The 18807-nt window shown below is 44.0% G+C and overlaps 1 protein-coding gene across 1 annotated transcript in view; it reads right to left on the reverse strand.

The window, feature by feature from the left end:
* Positions 1-18807, reverse strand: part of LOC135505262 (calpain-2 catalytic subunit-like) — a 44558-nt gene that overhangs the window by 18866 nt on the left and 6885 nt on the right. Inside the window, exons 4-8 of the mRNA XM_064924471.1 lie at positions 8904-9037; positions 7193-7361; positions 6622-6705; positions 3004-3089; positions 1968-2036 (exon numbers count right to left, since the gene is read on the reverse strand). Of these exons, the coding sequence (XP_064780543.1) occupies positions 1968-2036; positions 3004-3089; positions 6622-6705; positions 7193-7361; positions 8904-9037 (542 nt within the window). The remainder of the gene's footprint in view (positions 1-1967; positions 2037-3003; positions 3090-6621; positions 6706-7192; positions 7362-8903; positions 9038-18807) is intronic.

Consider the following 18807-nt stretch of genomic DNA (forward strand, 5'->3'; position numbering starts at 1 on the left):
CTAGTAGTTAGAGTGTAGGGACGGCAGGTAGCCTAGTGGTTAGAGTGTAGGGACGGTAGGTAGCCTAGTGGTTAGAGTGTAGGGACGGCAGGTAGCCTAGTGGTTAGAGTGTAGGGACGGCAGGGTAGCCTAGTGGTTAGAGTGTAGGGACGGCAGGGTAGCCTAGTGGTTAGAGTGTAGGGACGGCAGGGTCGCCTAGTGGTTAGAGTGTAGGGGTGGCAGGGTGGCCTAGTGGTTAGAGTGTAGGGACGGCAGGTAGCCTAGTGGTTAGAGTGTAGGGGTGGCAGGTAGCCTAGTGGTTAGAGTGTAGGGGTGGCAGGGTGGCCTAGTGGTTAGAGTGTAGGGGTGGCAGGTAGCCTAGTGGTTAGAGTGTAGGGGTGGCAGGGTGGCCTAGTGGTTAGAGTGTAGGGGCGGCAGGGTGGCCTAGTGGTTAGAGTGTAGGGACGGCAGGTAGCCTAGTGGTTAGAGTGTAGGGACGGCAGGGTGGCCTAGTGGTTAGAGTGTAGGGACGGCAGGTAGCCTAGTGGTTAGAGTGTAGGGACGGCAGGTAGCCTAGTGGTTAGAGTGTAGGGACGGCAGGTAGCCTAGTGGTTAGAGTGTAGGGACGGCAGGTAGACTAGTGGTTAGAGTGTAGGGACGGCAGGTAGCCTAGTGGTTAGAGTGTAGGGACGGCAGGTAGCCTAGTGGTTAGAGTGTAGGGACGGCAGGTAGCCTAGTGGTTAGAGTGTAGGGACGGCAGGTAGCCTAGTGGTTAGAGTGTAGAGGTGGCAGGGTAGCCTAGTGGTTAGAGCGTTGGACTAGTAACCGGAAGGTTGCAAGTTCAAATCCCCAAGCTGACAAGGTACGAATCTGTCGTTCTGCCCCTGAACAGGCAGTTAACCCACTGTTCCGAGGCTGTCATTGAAAATAAGAATTTGTTCTTAACTGACTTGCCTAGTTAAATAAAGGTAAAATTTAAAAAATCAATATAAGTTTCTTTCAATAAAAGTATCTCATTATCTCATTGTGCTTCTACACCTGCATTGTTTGGGGTTTTCAGCTGGGTTTCTGAACAGCACTTTGAGATATCAGCTGATATACGAAGGGCTATATAAAAAAAATTGTTTTGATGTACGAAGAGCCTGGTGGGTCAAACCACACACACTACATATGCTCCCACACATATAACGTGCATCCACACACACATCATATATGCTGTTGCTACTCTGTTATCTGCAACGTTGATGGGAAAGAGCTCGGAAGTAAGCACTTCAATGGTATTTACATTTTAAACTTGGCGTTCGTTAGGAGAAACTTCCAGCTGTCTCAATCAGCTTCATCTACCAACCAATCATCTTCCCCCATACATGTTGGGTCTCGCCTCTATTTGTAGCATCGCCATGGGAGTCGCGTGATTCGCTAAAATGAAACGGATGACTAATACTTTCCTCAGTAAGTTGGGCGTGACCACAGAATTCCACGGTAGAATTCTTTAGTCACTCCCACTGAGGCCTCTGTGCTCAATAGCCTGGGGACACATTAGATAAATGGCCTTTATATTATATATACAGTATTAACACAGACTGTGAAATCCAACCTGTGGAACAGAACACAGATCACAAAAACACCACAAAACAGAAATGACATTTGCCAGTTCAATATTCTCCAAGCAATAACCTGATTTGCCTGTCTGTAAAAAAAATACTAATATATATATATATACACACACACAATTCACAATACAAAGCAACACAGCTAATTTGATCAGACACAAGCCATGACACGACACTCACGGTTAAACCCAGGCACACCTTGGCAAAGACCCACACAACTTTAATCATAACAGATACTTAGGATAATGAGATTATAACATGTTGCTTAAGTGGCCGTAAGGGAGCTAAAAAATAAGAAAATAAATAATTAAAATAACAGATCCTTGGGATATAATTATGGGCTGGCCCGTTGAGTGCTGTAGAAAAACACTTTACCAGAACTCTCCATCGTCTGCTTTCACAACGTCACGCTCAGAAAAATCTACGCTGTTCCACTCCGAGGAGCTAGAGAGAGAGAGAGAGAGAGAGAGAGAGAGAGAGAGAGAGAGAGAGAGAGAAAGAGACAGAGAGAAAGAGACAGAGAGAAAAAACTGTTTCTTTAACAAGTGTGTGGTAACCATCAGGGTTGATTCAATTCAGAAAGCAAGTTGAAATTCCAATAACATTTCTCAGTTTACTTCCTAAATTAACTGAACTGGAATTGAACCCACCCAGTTTGAATTGAACTCACCCAGTTTGAATTGAACCCACCCAGTTTGAATTGAACCCACCCAGTTTGAATTGAACCCACCCAGTTTGAATTGAACCCACCCAGTTTGAATTGAACCCACCCAGTTTGAATTGAACCCACCCAGTTTGAATTGAACCCACCCAGTTTGAATTGAACTCACCCAGTTTGAATTGAACCCACCCAGTTTGAATTGAACCCACCCAGTTTGAATTGAACCCACCCAGTTTGAATTGAACCCACCCAGTTTGAATTGAACTCACCCAGTTTGAATTGAACCCACCCAGTTTGAATTGAACCCACCCAGTTTGAATTGAACCCACCCAGTTTGAATTGAACTCACCCAGTTTGAATTGAACCCACCCAGTTTGAATTGAACTCACCCAGTTTGAATTGAACCCACCCAGTTTGAATTGAACCCACCCAGTTTGAATTGAACCCACCCAGTTTGAATTGAACCCACCCAGTTTGAATTGAACCCACCCAGTTTGAATTGAACCCACCCAGTTTGAATTGAACCAACCCAGTTTGAATTGAACCCACCCAGTTTGAATTGAACCCACCCAGTTTGAATTGAACCCACCCAGTTTGAATTGAACTCACCCAGTTTGAATTGAACCCACCCAGTTTGAATTGAACCCACCCAGTTTGAATTGAACCCACCCAGTTTGAATTGAACCCACCCAGGATGAATTGAACCCACCCAGTTTGAATTGAACACCCTACTCTGAGGTTCTCTCTTACTTGTCACTCCAGGCCCCAGTCCACTCCACTGTTCCCCAGGGGTTACGTACTCTGACCAGCTTCTCTTTGCGGCCACGGTAGTTCACCTGGTTTAGTAAGGTCATCATACAGTAGTTAGGTCCTGCTTTGGGTTCAGACAGATCTCACACATCAGTCGTCACCAACAATTTCTGAGTCAAGATCAACTTTCGCAGTCAAAAAGTAAGTTCAGATCTACCGCTCAGATTTATAAAATTAACAGAATAAAAACAGTTATGTATGAATGAGGTGTACAGTAGCCCTAATACATTATCACATCATATTGGCTATATGCCTGGTCTAATACATTATCACAGCATAGTGGCTATATGCCTGGTCTAATACATTATCACATCATATTGGCTATATGCCTGGTCTAATACATTATCACATCATATTGGCTATATGCCTGGTCCAATACATTATCACAGCATATTGGCCATATGCCTGGTCTAATACATTATCACAGCATATTGGCTATATGCCTGGTCTTATACATTATCACAGCATATTGGCTATATGCCTGGTCTAATACATTATCACAGCATATTGGCTATATGCCTGGTCTAATACATTATCACAGCATATTGGCTATATGCCTGGTCTAATACATTATCACAGCATATTGGCTATATGCCTGGTCTAATACATTATCACAGCATATTGGCTGTATGCCTGGTCTAATACATTATCACAGCATATTGGCTGTATGCCTGGTCTAATACATTATCACAGCATATTGGCTGTATGCCTGGTCTAATACATTATCACAGCATATTGGCTGTATGCCTGGTCTAATACATTATCACAGCATATTGGCTATATGCCTGGTCTAATACATTATCACAGCATATTGGCTATATGCCTGGTCTAATACATTATCACAGCATATTGGCTATATGCCTGGTCTAATACATTATCACAGCATATTGGCTATATGCCTGGTCTAATACATTATCACAGCATATTGGCTATATGCCTGGTCTAATACATTATCACAGCATATTGGCTATATGCCTGATCTAATACATTATCACAGCATATTGGCTATATGCCTGGTCTAATACATTATCACAGCATATTGGCTATATGCCTGGTCTAATACATTATCACAGCATATTGGCTATATGCCTGGTCTAATACATTATCACAGCATATTGGCTATATGACTGGTCTAATACATTATCACAGCATATTGGCTATATGCCTGGTCTAATACATTATCACAGCATATTGGCTATATGCCTGGTCTAATACATTATCACAGCATATTGGCTATATGCCTGGTCTAATACATTATCACAGCATATTGGCTATATGCCTGGTCTAATACATTATCACAGCATATTGGCTATATGCCTGGTCTAATACATTATCACAGCATATTGGCTATATGCCTGGTCCAATACATTATCACAGCATATTGGCTATATGCCTGGTCTAATACATTATCACAGCATATTGGCTATATGCCTGGTCTAATACATTATCACAGCATATTGGCTATATGCCTGGTCTAATACATTATCACAGCATATTGGCTATATGCCTGGTCTAATACATTATCACAGCATATTGGCTATATGCCTGGTCTAATACATTATCACAGCATATTGGCTATATGCCTGGTCTAATACATTATCACAGCATATTGGCTATATGCCTGGTCTAATACATTATCACAGCATAATGGCTATATGCCTGGTCTAATACATTATCACAGCATATTGGCTATATGCCTGGTCTAATACATTATCACAGCATATTGGCTATATGCCTGGTCTAATACATTATCACAGCATATTGGCTATATGCCTGGTCTAATACATTATCACAGCATATTGGCTATATGCCTGGTCTAATACATTATCACAGCATATTGGCTATATGCCTGGTCTAATACATTATCACAGCATATTGGCTATATGCCTGGTCTAATACATTATCACAGCATATTGGCTATATGCCAGATCTCAGTCAGATCTCGTTTTTTTCCCCCGAGTTCCCAGTTGTCTGGAACGCATTGAATTCGGAAGTCGGAGATTACGACTTCCCAGTTGATTTGAACACGGTATTAGTCTCGTCTCAGCGGAGGGAGGGAGAGAGCTGCAGAAGGTCCGCCTCTCACAGTCCCTGCTCGCTCTCGCCTTCCTGTCCTCCGGTGAGACTGATCAGAGGGACCAGTCTTCCACCTGGTGGCGTAACGCTTCGCATCTGCCTCATGAACAAATTAAATGTTGTTCCTATGAACAGAGAATGTCAAATATCCATCAATATTAAAATGGACACGACGAGCTGCTAATAATAATTAAAACGCAGAGCTATCGATATAATCGGCTACTCATTCATTGCAGCTGCAGCGCAAGTGGAATTACAGAGAAGAGCTTTTATGTTTTGTGCTGAATAAAAACAGAAAAATGAACTCAGTCAAAAACTGCAGCTCTTTGACAGTTTCTCTGTAGTCATGGCTTTAAGTTAGTTCATTTTACGTAGGTTAGTATCAAACGTTGCTGTGTCCGTCGAAGCTCTGTTCGCGCAGTGATTTTGAGCTATCTGATTGGCCAGCCCAGCAGGCGAACTCGATTTACCCACAGATCTCCCGGTCCGCCGGGTAGGCGGAGTTTGTTTTTTCAGACAAATTGAATGGTTCAAGATGGGAACACTGCTTATCCGGTGCGCAGGACTTCTGAATCAAGTGCACCGGAAGTCAACAGCGCAACACACAAAAAAGTGCTTTTATCCTTGAATTTTCAACAGAAATATTTGGTGATAGACTCGTAATGCATTGAACAACGACCAGTAGATCGCGATCGATCGGTTGGCGACTACTGTCATATACTATGAGGAACTTTGATAGACTGAATCTGTTGGTGTTGTATAGCCAACTCATATATATATGGTCGTTGTCAAGATTAACTTGTGTCAGTCACACAGTACTGCTGTATGCAACATAGACACATGACACACTCAACATAATGCATACATCATATATAAAAGTTGCCTATAAAGCACAAACAGACCTGCGACCAGGCTTGGACTTTGTGGATATATTGTATGACAGGGATCGACAACTAGATTCAGCCGATGGACATTGTTGTTGTTGTAGTTGTTCATGACACACTCAACATAATGCATACATCATATATAAAAGTTGCCTATAAAGCACAAACAGACCTGCGACCAGGCTTGGACTTTGTGGATATATTGTATGACAGGGATCGACAACTAGATTCAGCCGATGGACATTGTTGTTGTTGTTGTTGTAGTTGTTGTTGCAGTTGTTGTTGTTGAGTAGACTGCAAATTGACCGGAAGAAGCCCAAAGTAGATAATGTTTGACTAAAACTTTATAATTTCAAACTTTGCTTACATTTGAATATGATCAAAGGTCTCTCTCTTATGCTTTGGAATACTTGGGAGCAGATTTCTTAAATTAAAATCACCAGGAGATGATTTCCTGGTGTTTTACCATCTTTTTTTTGTGTTGGGGGGTTGCTCCGAAAACTTGGGGGGCCAAATGAAACCAACAGCGGGCCAAATTCTGCCCTCCAGTCGGGGGCCCTCCCGTGCTGTATGACATAGTGAGTCTGTCTAACGTTACCTCCATAGCCCCGGTCAGAGAGTAGGCGTGTCCTTTCACCAGCTTCTGATAGGTGACGGCCTCCGAGTCTGCTTGACTGGTGATCTGGAGAGACAGGGAACCGAACCGTAAACTGAATCATAACCACACCATGGAAAAACTCAACCAAACCGCACATAGAACCTGCACTAAAATAATTATCCACGGACACAGTTCGTTCAGCTTGCTTTTTAGTCTAGGATTAGGCTTAATCTGTGCCCAGGAAACCACCCCCAAATGTTTACTGCATTTAAAAAGGTGATGTTTTTATCTAGAGCGACTTATGTTTCGTGACACAGTGCAGTGAAGAACCCCCCCCCCCCCCACCAAGTCTCATGCTATTAAAACCAAATCTTAGATATTATCATGTCCTTCACTGCATGTAACAGTCTCCATTATGTTTTTTTTTATATAGAAGATGGTCTTATCCCGTAAAACAACTACATATCACAATCATGTTTTCATTACACACGGCAAATTAAACCTGAAACCTTCCAAACTGGATGATGATGATAATAGTAATATAAATGTTATATTCTGAAGATGTACACACGTCGATGGAGCAGCCCAGCAGAGCTCCAGAGGCCAGGGCTTTCCTGATGATCTGGAACAGGTCGGAGGGAGCCTTCTTCAGGTCGTAGTTCTCCGCTATCCCTCCTGTGAAGTCCTCAAAGCCCTCAGTGGTGGAGCCACCGGAGAGAGCCTCATAGCATCCATTCACCCTGAGAGAGACAGAGAGACAGACAATATATTCAGCCTCATAGCATCCATTCACCCTGAGAGAGAGAGACAGACAATATATTCAGCCTCATAGCATCCATTCACCCTGAGAGAGACAGAGAGACAGACAATGTATTCAGACTCATAGCATCCATTCACCCTGAGAGAGACAGACAATATATTCAGCCTCGTAGCATCCATTCACCCTGAGACAGAGAGACAGACAATATATTCAGCCTCATAGCATCCATTCACCCTGAGACAGAGAGACAGGCAATGTATTCAGACTCATAGCATCCATTCACCCTGAGAGAGACAGACAATATATTCAGCCTCATAGCATCCATTCACCCTGAGAGAGACAGACAATATATTCAGACTCATAGCATCCATTCACCCTGAGAGAGACAGACAATATATTCAGCCTCATAGCATCCATTCACCCTGAGAGAGACAGACAATATATTCAGCCTCATAGCATCCATTCACCCTGAGAGAGACAGAGAGACAGACAATATATTCAAATATATCTTAGCACAAACCACGTACTGTATGCATTACGTTGCTGTATCTTAGCATAAACCACCTACTGTATGCATTACGTTGCTGTATCTTAGCACAAACCACATATGTATTATGGTGCTGTATCTTAGCATAAACCATGTATGTGCTATGGTGCTGTGTCTTAGCATAAACCATGTATGTACTATGGTGCTGTGTCTTAGCATAAACCATGTATGTACTATGGTGCTGTATCTTAGCATAAACCATGTATGTATTATGGTGCTGTATCTTAGCATAAACCATGTATGTACTATGGTGCTGTATCTTAGCATGAACCATGTATGTACTATGGTGCTGTATCTTAGCATAAACCATGTATGTATTATGGTGCTGTATCTTAGCATAAACCATGTATGTATTATGGTGCTGTATCTTAGCATAAACCATGTATGTATTATGGTGCTGTATCTTAGCATAAACCATGTATGTATTATGGTGCTGTATCTTAGCATAAACCATGTATGTATTATGGTGCTGTATCTTAGCATAAACCATGTATGTATTATGGTGCTGTATCTTAGCATAAACCATGTATGTATTATGGTGCTGTATCTTAGCATAAACCATGTATGTGTAACAGTATAACTTTAGACCGTCCCCTTGCCCATACCCGGGCGCGAACCAGGGACCCTCTGCACACATCACCAACAGTCACCCACGAAGCATCGTTACCCATCGCTCCAAAAAAGCCACGGCCCTTGCAGAGCAAAGGGGAACCACTACTTCAAGGTCTCAGAGTAAGTGACGTCACCGATTGAAACACTATTCAGCGTGCACTGCTAACTAAGCTAGCCGTTTCACATCCGTTACATATGTATTATGGTGCTGTATCTTAGCATAAACCATGTATGTATTACAGTACTGTATCTTAGCATAAACCATGTATGTACTATGGTGCTGTATCTTAGCATAAACCATGTATATATTATGGTGCTGTGTCTTAGCATAAACCATGTATGTACTATGGTGCTGTATCTTACTTGGCGTAGGCCTTCTCCAGCAGGGCGCTCCAGAACTCAGAGCCCTCGGCTGAGTGAACAAACAGCAGCTTTCCATCCTTCGTTGGCAGCCGGTCGTCAATCACCACGTCCACCCACTCACCAAACTGCCAGAACTGAAGAGGACCACAACAGACAACATTCTACATTTCCACTTCAACAAATGAGAAGGATCCGCATTGCATTCCAGAACGAAAGAATGGTTTACAGAGAATTGCAGAGAATGGTGCCCGGACAAACATTCCAGAACTCTTTGCAGAGAATGGTGCCGGACAAACATTCCAGAACTCTTTGCAGAGAATGTTGCCGGACAAACATTCCAGAACTCTTTGCAGAGAATGTTGCCGGACAAATATTCCAGAACTCTTTGCAGAGAATGTTGCCGGACAAACATTCCAGAACTCTTTGCAGAGAATGTTGCCGGACAAATATTCCAGAACTCTTTGCAGAGAATGTTGCCGGACAAACATTCCAGAACTCTTTGCAGACAATGGTGCTGGAGGGAATAGCGGCAGTTTTATAGGCTCCTGACCATTTGTTCTATTTTGTATATTTTCTTGTACCGATCGTGACTTTGTTTGGTACATAATGTTTCCGCCATCGTTTCCTATGACCGCAAAGAGCTTCTGGACATCAGAACAGCTATCATTACCCTCGATTTGGGCCAGGACTACCTCAATGAGTCAGAGGTGAAAGACATGGATTATCCCGGACCAGACCCAAATCCCAGACACTTGAAGAAGGAGAAGATGGCTTTGTGTTTTTCGTAGCTGTCTATTTACCACCACAAACCAATGCTTTCAATAGCGCCACACAATTGTATAGGGCCGTAAGTAAACAACACCGAGAGGCGGAAACTTTAATGCAGGAAAAATGAAATCCGTTTTATCTCATTTCTACCAGCATGTCACCTGTGCAACTAGAGGTGAAAAAAACTCTAGGTCACCTTTACTCCACACAGAGACGCATACAAAGCTCTCCCCTGTCCTCCACTTGGCAAATCTGACCATAACTCTATCCTCCTGATTCCTGTTTACAAGCAAAAACTCAAAACAGGAAGTACCAGTGACGCACTCAATACGGAAGTGGTCAGATGACGCAGATGCGAAGCTATTGTTTTGTTAGCACAGACTGGACTATGTTCCGGGATTCATCCGATGGCACTACCTAGGATAGGATAAAGTAATCCTTCTCACCCCCCCCCCCTTAAATGATTTAGATGCACTATTGTAAAGTGGCTGTTCCACTGATGTCAGAAGGTGAATTCACCAATTTGTAAGTCGCTCTGGATAAGAGCGTCTGCTAAATGACTTAAATGTAAATGTAAATGTAATGTACCACGTCGCTCAACAGCTCCGTTAAAAAGTGCATCGCACGTACATATCGCAAATAGAAGCCATGGGTTACAGGCAACATCCACACCGAGCTAATGACTAGAGCTGCCGCTTTCAAGGAGCAGAACACTAATTTGGCCGCTTATAAAAAAATCCCGCTATGCCCTCTGACGAACCATCAAACAGGCAAAGCGTCAATACAGAACCAAGATCAAATCCTACTACACCGGCTCTGATGCTTGCCGGGTGTGGTACGGGCTTGCAAACTATCACGGATTACAAAGGGAAACCCAGCCATGAGCTGCCGAGTGACGCAAGCCTACCAGACGAGCTAAATACCTTCTATCCTCGCTTTAAGGCTAGCAACACTGAACCATGCATGAGAGCACCAGCTGTTCCCGGACGACTGTGCGATTACGCTCTCCACAGTCGCTGTGAGTATACATCACTGGGGCCGAGCTCCCTGCCATCCAGGACCTCCATACCAGGCGGTGTCAGAGGAAGGCCCTAAAAATTGTCAAAGAATCCAGCCACCCAAGTCATAGACTTTTCTCTCTGCTACCACACGGCAAGTGGTACCAATGCACCAGGTTTGGAATCAACAGGACCCTGAACAGCTTCTACCCCCAACCCATAAGACTACTAAATAGTTAGTTCAATTGTTAAAGCTGCAATTTATAACTTTTCATGCGACCCAACCAAATTCACATAGAAATGTTAGTTATAGATCTGTCATTCGCATTGAAATAAAGTCTAAAAAGCAGTTGATCTGTTCTATGTGCACTATTTCTATGCTTCCCAAGTTTCATTTTTGCGCCTTTTACTTTTCGGTTTTGTACACCAGCTTCAAATTGCTGACAATACACTATGTTCGGGTTATGGAAAATATATTTCACAGCAGTTTAGATGGTACAATGATTTTCTATACTAGACTTGCTTGTTTTGTCACATAAAGTGAAATTAGGGCGAAATATTAGAATTTTACCAACCAAGAAATGGTGGAGTGATTTCTGCATTGTGCATCTTTAACCAATAGACACCTCAACTATCTGCATTGACCCTTTTTGCACTAACTCTTTTGACTCATCACATACGCTGCCATTACTACTGTTTATTATCTATCCTGTTGCCTAGTCACTTTATCCCAACCTGTATGTACATATCTAACTCAATTACCTCATACCCTGCACAAGGACTCGGTACTGGCACCCCCATGTATATATATCCAAGTTATCATTACTCGCTGTGGATTTATTCCTCATTATTATTGTTCTATTTATCTTTGCATTGTCGGGAAGGGCCCATAAGCAAAATGTGCTCCCTGTCAGCAATTAGTGTAAGAATTGGCTGGAGGGGGTTTCTGTTAGATCCATGACGGGGAATGTGCGATTGCATAAAACCTCATTCTGACTGACTGAGGTGTCCTCTGCGCTAAACACAACGTTTCCCACACCACACCTCTCATTAGGTGAGTGAGTGTTTCTAGTGTCTAGGGTGGTAGGGGTTAAGGGATTGTGTCTAGGGTGGTAGGGGTTAAGGGATTGTTTCTAATGTCTAGGGTGGTAGGGGTTAAGGGATTGTGTCTAGGGTGGTAGGGGTTAAGGGATTGTTTCTAGGGTGGTAGGGGTTAAGGGATTGTTTCTAGTGTCTAGGGTGGTAGGGGTTAAGGGAATGTTTCTAGTGTCTAGGGTGGTAGAGGTAAAGGGATTGTTTCTAGTGTCTAGGGTGGTAGGGGGGGATTGTTTATAGTGTCTAGGGTGGTAGGGGTTAAGGGATTGTTTCTAGTGTCTAGGGTGGTAGGGGTTAAGGGATTGTTTCTAGTGTCTAGGGTGGTAGGGGGGGATTGTTTCTAGTGTCGAGGGTGGTAGGGATAAAGGGATTGTTTCTAGGGTGGTAGAGGTAAAGGGATTGTTTCTAGGGTGGTAGAGGAAAAGGGATTGTTTCTATGGTGGTAGGGGTTAAGGGATTGTTTCTATGGTGTTAGGGGTAAAGGGATTGTTTCTAGGGTGATAGGGGTAAAGGGATTGTTTCTAGGGTGGTAGGGTGGTAGAGGTAAAGGGATTGTTTCTAGGGTGGTAGGGGTTAAGGGATTGTTTCTAGGGTCTAGGGTGGTAGAGGTAAAGGGATTGTTTCTAGGGTGGTTCCGACTTTGAATATTTGGACACCTATAAGTACCTAGGTGTCTGGCTAGATTGTAAACTCTCCTTCCAGACTCATATCAAACATCTCCAATCGAAAATCAAATCAAGAGTCGGCTTTCTATTCCGCAACAAAGCCTCCTTCACTCACGCCGCCAAACTTACCCTAGTAAAACTGACTATCTTACCGATCCTCGACTTCGGCGATGTCATCTACAAAATTGCTTCCAACACTCTACTCAGCAAACTGGATGCAGTTTATCACGGTGCCATCCGTTTTGTCACTAAAGCAACTTATACCACCCACCACTGCGACTTGTATGCTCTAGTCGGCTGGCCCTCGCTACATATTCGTCGCCAGACCCACTGGCTCCAGGTCATCTACAAGTCCATGCTAGGTAAAGCTCCGCCTTATCTCAGTTCACTGGTCACGATGGCAACACCCATCCGTAGCACGCGCTCCAGCAGGTGTATCTCACTGATCATCCCTGAAGCCAACACCTCATTTGGCCACCTTTCGTTCCAGTACTCTGCTGCCTGTGACTGGAACGAATTGCAAAAATCCCTGAAGTTGGAGACTTTTATCTCCCTCACCAACTTCAAACATGTGCTATCCGAGCAGCTAACCGATCGCTGCAGCTGTACATAGTCTATTGGTAAATAGCCCACCCACCCATTTTCACCTACCTCACCCCCCACACTGTTTTTATTTATTTACTTTTCTGCTCTTTTGCACACCAGTATCTCTACCTGTACATGACCATCTGATCATTTATCACTCCAGTGCTAATCTGCAAAATTGTAATTATTCGCCTACCTCCTCATGCCTTTTGCACACAATGTATATAGACTCGCCTTTTTTTGTACTGTGTTATTGACTTGTTAATTGTTTACTCCATGTGTAACTCTGTGTTGTCTGTTCACACTGCTAAGCTTTATCTTGGCCAGGTCGCAGTTGCAAATGAGAACTTGTTCTCAACTAGCCTACCTGGTTAAATAAAGGTGAAATAAAAATAAATAAATAAATAAAGAGGTAAAGAGATTGTTTCTAGTGTCTAGGGTGGTAGAGGTAAAGGGATTGTTTCTAGGGTCTAGGGTGGTAGAGGTAAAGGGATTGTTTCTATAGTGGAAGAGGTAAAGGGATTGTTTCTAGTGTCTAGGGTGGTAGAGGTAAAGGGATTGTTTCTATAGTGGAAGAGTTAAAGGGATTGTTTCTATAGTGGAAGAGGTAAAGGGATTGTTTCTAGTGTCTAGGGTGGTAGAGGTAAAGGGATTGTTTCTATAGTGGTAGAGGTAAAGGGATTGTTTCTATAGTGGAAGAGGTAAAGGGATTGTTTCTAGTGTCTAGGGTGGTAGAGGTAAAGGGATTGTTTCTATAGTGGTAGAGGTAAAGGGATTGTTTCTATAGTGGAAGAGGTAAAGGGATTGTTTCTAGTGTCTAGGGTGGTAGAGGTAAAGGGATTGTTTCTATAGTGGTAGAGGTAAAGGGATTGTTTCTATAGTGGTAGAGGTAAAGGGATTGTTTCTATAGTGGAAGAGGTAAAGGGATTGTTTCTATAGTGGAAGAGGTAAAGGGATTGTTTCTATAGTGGAAGAGGTAAAGGGATTGTTTCTAGTGTCTAGGGTGGTAGAGGTAAAGGGATTGTTTCTATAGTGGTAGAGGTAAAGGGATTGTTTCTATAGTGGAAGAGGTAAAGGGATTGTTTCTAGTGTCTAGAGTGGTAGAGGTAAAGGGATTGTTTCTAGTGTCTAGGGTGGTAGAGGTAAAGGGATTGTTTCTATAATGGTAGAGGTAAAGGGATTGTTTCTATAGTGGAAGAGGTAAAGGGATTGTTTCTAGTGTCTAGGGTGGTAGAGGTAAAGGGATTGTTTCTATAGTGGTAGAGGTAAAGGGATTGTTTCTATAGTGGAAGAGGTAAAGGGATTGTTTCTAGTGTCTAGGGTGGTAGAGGTAAAGGGATTGTTTCTATAGTGGTAGAGGTAAAGGGATTGTTTCTATAGTGGAAGAGGTAAAGGGATTGTTTCTAGTGTCTAGGGTGGTAGAGGTAAAGGGATTGTTTCTATAGTGGTAGAGGTAAAGGGATTGTTTCTATAGTGGTAGAGGTAAAGGGATTGTTTCTATAGTGGAAGAGGTAAAGGGATTGTTTCTATAGTGGAAGAGGTAAAGGGATTGTTTCTATAGTGGAAGAGGTAAAGGGATTGTTTCTAGGGTCTAGGGTGGTAGAGGTAAAGGGATTGTTTCTATAGTGGAAGAGGTAAAGGGATTGTTTCTAGTGTCTAGGGTGGTAGAGGTAAAGGGATTGTTTCTATAGTGGTAGAGGTAAAGGGATTGTTTCTATAGTGGTAGAGGTAAAGGGATTGTTTCTATAGTGGAAGAGGTAAAGGGATTGTTTCTAGGGTCTAGGGTGGTAGAGGTAAAGGGATTGTTTCTAGGGTGGTAGAGGTAAAGGAATTGTTTCTAGGGTCTATGGTGGTAGAGGTAAAGGGATTGTTTCTAGGGTGGTATGGCAGTAGAGGTAAAGGGACTGTTTCTAGGGTGGTAGAGGTAAAGGGATTGTTTCTAGTGTCTAGGGTGGTAGAGGTAAAGGGATTGTTTCTATAGTGGAAGAGGTAAAGGGATTGTTTCTAGGGTCTAGGGTGGTAGAGGTAAAGGGATTGTTTCTAGGGTGGTAGAGGTAAAGGGATTGTTTCTAGGGTCTATGGTGGTAGAGGTAAAGGGATTGTTTCTAGGTTGGTAGGGTGGTAGAGGTAAAGGGACTGTTTCTAGGGCGGTAGAGGTAAAGGGATTGTTTCTAGGGTCTAGGGTGGAAGAGGTAAAGGGATTGTTTCTAGGGTCTTGGGTGATAGAGGTAAAGGGATTGTTTCTCGGATGGTAGAGGTAAAGTGATTGTTTCTAGACATGGCTGATATGTGTAGGAGAGCAGCGTCTCCTAGTGGCAGTGGTGTAAACTTTACATGGTTTGTTTAATATAAGGAATTTTAAATTATTTATACTTTTACTTTTGATACTTAATTACATTTTAGCATATATTACATTTAAAAACAAATACTTTTAGACTATTACTTAAGTACTATTTTACTGGGTGACTTTCACGATTACTTGAGTCATTTTCTATTAAGGAATCTTTAATTTTACTCAAGTATGACAATTTAGTACTTTCTCCACAAATCAAATCAAATCAAATTTATTTATATAGCCCTTCGTACATCAGCTGATATCTCAAAGTGCTGTACAGAAACCCAGCCTAAAACCCCAAACAGCAAGCAATGCAGGTGTAGAAGCACGGTGGCTAGGAAAAACTCCCTAGAAAAGCCAAAACCTAGGAAGAAACCTAGAGAGGAACCAGGCTATGTGGGGTGGCCAGTCCTCTTCTGGCTGTGCCGGGTAGAGATTATAACCGAACATGGCCAAGATGTTCAAATGTTCATAAATGACCAGCATGGTCGAATAATAATAAGGCAGAACAGTTGAAACTGCCTAGTGGTAGTGTTGACAGACAGCAAACTCTACAAATGGTAGTGTTGACAGACAGCAGCCTCTCCTAGTGGTAGTGTTGACAGACAGCAGCCTCTCCTAGTGGTAGTGTTGACAGACAGCAGCCTCTCCTAGTGGTAGTGTTGACAGACAGCAGCCTCTCCTAGTGGTAGTGTTGACTGACAGCAGCCTCTCCTAGTGGTAGTGTTGACAGACAGCAAACTCTCCTAGTGGTAGTGTTGACAGACAGCAGCCTCTCCTAGTGGCAGTGTTGACTGACAGCAGCCTCTCCTAGTGGTAGTGTTGACAGACAGCAGCCTCTCCTAGTGGTAGTGTTGACAGACAGCAGCCTCTCCTAGTGGTAGTGTTGACAGACAGCAGCCTCTCCTAGTGGTAGTGTTGACAGACAGCAGCCTCTCCTAGTGGTAGTGTTGACAGACAGCAGCCTCTCCTAGTGGTAGTGTTGACAGACAGCAGCCTCTCCTAGTGGTAGTGTTGACAGACAGCAAACTCTCCTAGTGGTAGTGTTGACAGACAGCAGCCTCTCCTAGTGGTAGTGTTGACAGACAGCAGCCTCTCCTAGTGGTAGTGTTGACAGACAGCAGCCTCTCCTAGTGGTAGTGTTGACAGCAGCCTCTCCTAGTGGTAGTGTTGACAGACAGCAGCCTCTCCTAGTGGTAGTGTTGACAGACAGCAGCCTCTCCTAGTGGTAGTGTTGACAGACAGCAGCCTCTCCTAGTGGTAGTGTTGACAGACAGCAGCCTCTCCTAGTGGTAGTGTTGACAGACAGCAGCCTCTCCTAGTGGTAGTGTTGACAGACAGCAGCCTCTCCTAGTGGTAGTGTTGACTGACAGCAGCCTCTCCTAGTGGTAGTGTTGACAGACAGCAGCCTCTCCTAGTGGTAGTGTTGACAGCAGCCTCTCCTAGTGGTAGTGTTGACAGACAGCAGCCTCTCCTAGTGGTAGTGTTGACAGACAGCAGCCTCTCCTAGTGGTAGTGTTGACAGACAGCAAACTCTCCTAGTGGTAGTGTTGACAGACAGCAGCCTCTCCTAGTGGTAGTGTTGACAGACAGCAGCCTCTCCTAGTGGTAGTGTTGACAAACAGCAGCGTCTCCTAGTGGTAGCGTTGACAGACAGCAGCCTCTCCTAGTGGTAGTGTTGACAGACAGCAGCCTCTCCTAGTGGTAGTGTTGACAGACAGCAGCCTCTCCTAGTGGTAGTGTTGACAGACAGCAGCCTCTCCTAGTGGTAGTGTTGACAGACAGCAGCCTCTCCTAGTGGTAGCGTTGACAGACAGTAGCCTCTCCTAGTGGTAGTGTTGACAGACAGCAGCCTCTCCTAGTGGTAGTGTTGACAGACAGCAGCCTCTCCTAGTGGTAGTGTTGACAGCAGCCTCTCCTAGTGGTAGTGTTGACAGACAGTAGCCTCTCCTAGTGGTAGTGTTGACAGACAGCAGCCTCTCCTAGTGGTAGTGTTGACAGACAGCAGCCTCTCCTAGTGGTAGTGTTGACAGACAGTAGCCTCTCCTAGTGGTAGTGTTGACAGACAGCAGCCTCTCCTAGTGGTAGTGTTGACAGACAGTAGCCTCTCCTAGTGGTAGTGTTGACAAACAGCAGCCTCTCCTAGTGGTAGTATTGACAGACAGCAGCCTCTCCTAGTGGTAGTGTTGACAGACAGCAGCCTCTCCTAGTGGTAGTGTTGACAGACAGTAGCCTCTCCTAGTGGTAGTGTTGACAGACAGCAGCCTCTCCTAGTGGTAGTGTTGACAGACAGTAGCCTCTCCTAGTGGTAGTGTTGACAAACAGCAGCCTCTCCTAGTGGTAGTATTGACAGACAGCAAACTCTCCTAGTGGTAGTGTTGACAGACAGCAGCCTCTCCTAGTGGTAGTGTTGACAGACAGCAGCCTCTCCTAGTGGTAGTGTTGACAGACAGCAGCCTCTCCTAGTGGTAGTGTTGACAGACAGCAGCCTCTCCTAGTGGTAGTGTTGACAGACAGCAGCCTCTCCTAGTGGTAGTGTTGACAGACAGCAGCCTCTCCTAGTGGTAGTGTTGACAGACAGCAGCCTCTCCTAGTGGTAGTGTTGACAGACAGCAAACTCTCCTAGTGGTAGTGTTGACAGACAGCAGCCTCTCCTAGTGGTAGTGTTGACTGACAGCAGCCTCTCCTAATAATATGTTAATCCTCTCAGACAAAATGGTCCAAACTAGGCTACATCCCGCCCCTACACTCTAACCACGAGGCTACCTGCCGTCCCTACACTGTAACCACTAGGCTATCTGCCGTCCCTACACTCTAACCACTAGGCTACCTGCCGTCCCTACACTCTAACCACTAGGCTACCTACCGTCCCTACACTCTAACCACTAGGCTACCTGCCGCCTCAACACTCTAACCACTAGGCTACCTGCCGTCCCTACACTCTAACCACTAGGCTACCTGCCGCCCCTACACTCTAACCACTAGGCTACCTGCCATCCCTACACTCTAACCACTAGGCTACCTGCCATCCCTACACTCTAACCACTAGGCTACCTGCCATCCCTACACTCTAACCACTAGGCTACCTGCCACCTCTACACTCTAACCACTAGGCTACCTGCCGCCTCTACACTTTTGGTGGAATTGTTGGATATTCATTAAGTTATTCAATTATTGTATCTGAGCTCCTAGAGCGTTCGGCTGTCATATAATTTTTAACTATTTTTTTTGGTGGTGAACATTATCCTGGGTTAATTCTGAGGCGAAGGATGTTCAATTTATCTTACAATACAAGGGGAGGGTCATGTGGAAACATTTTTAATGTTGGGGAGGGGGTGGGGTGCATTTTTGTTAACGACACATTGAGTTGAACCAGCCCCTCTCCCCTAGTTAATTTAAATCTGTCCCTTAGGTTATGAAATCCTACGTTTTTTTCTTCTTTCCCCCAGATATAAATG

The sequence above is a fragment of the Oncorhynchus masou genome, chromosome 18 (genome assembly GCF_036934945.1).
Source record: "Oncorhynchus masou masou isolate Uvic2021 chromosome 18, UVic_Omas_1.1, whole genome shotgun sequence".
Classification (NCBI taxonomy): domain Eukaryota; kingdom Metazoa; phylum Chordata; class Actinopteri; order Salmoniformes; family Salmonidae; genus Oncorhynchus; species Oncorhynchus masou.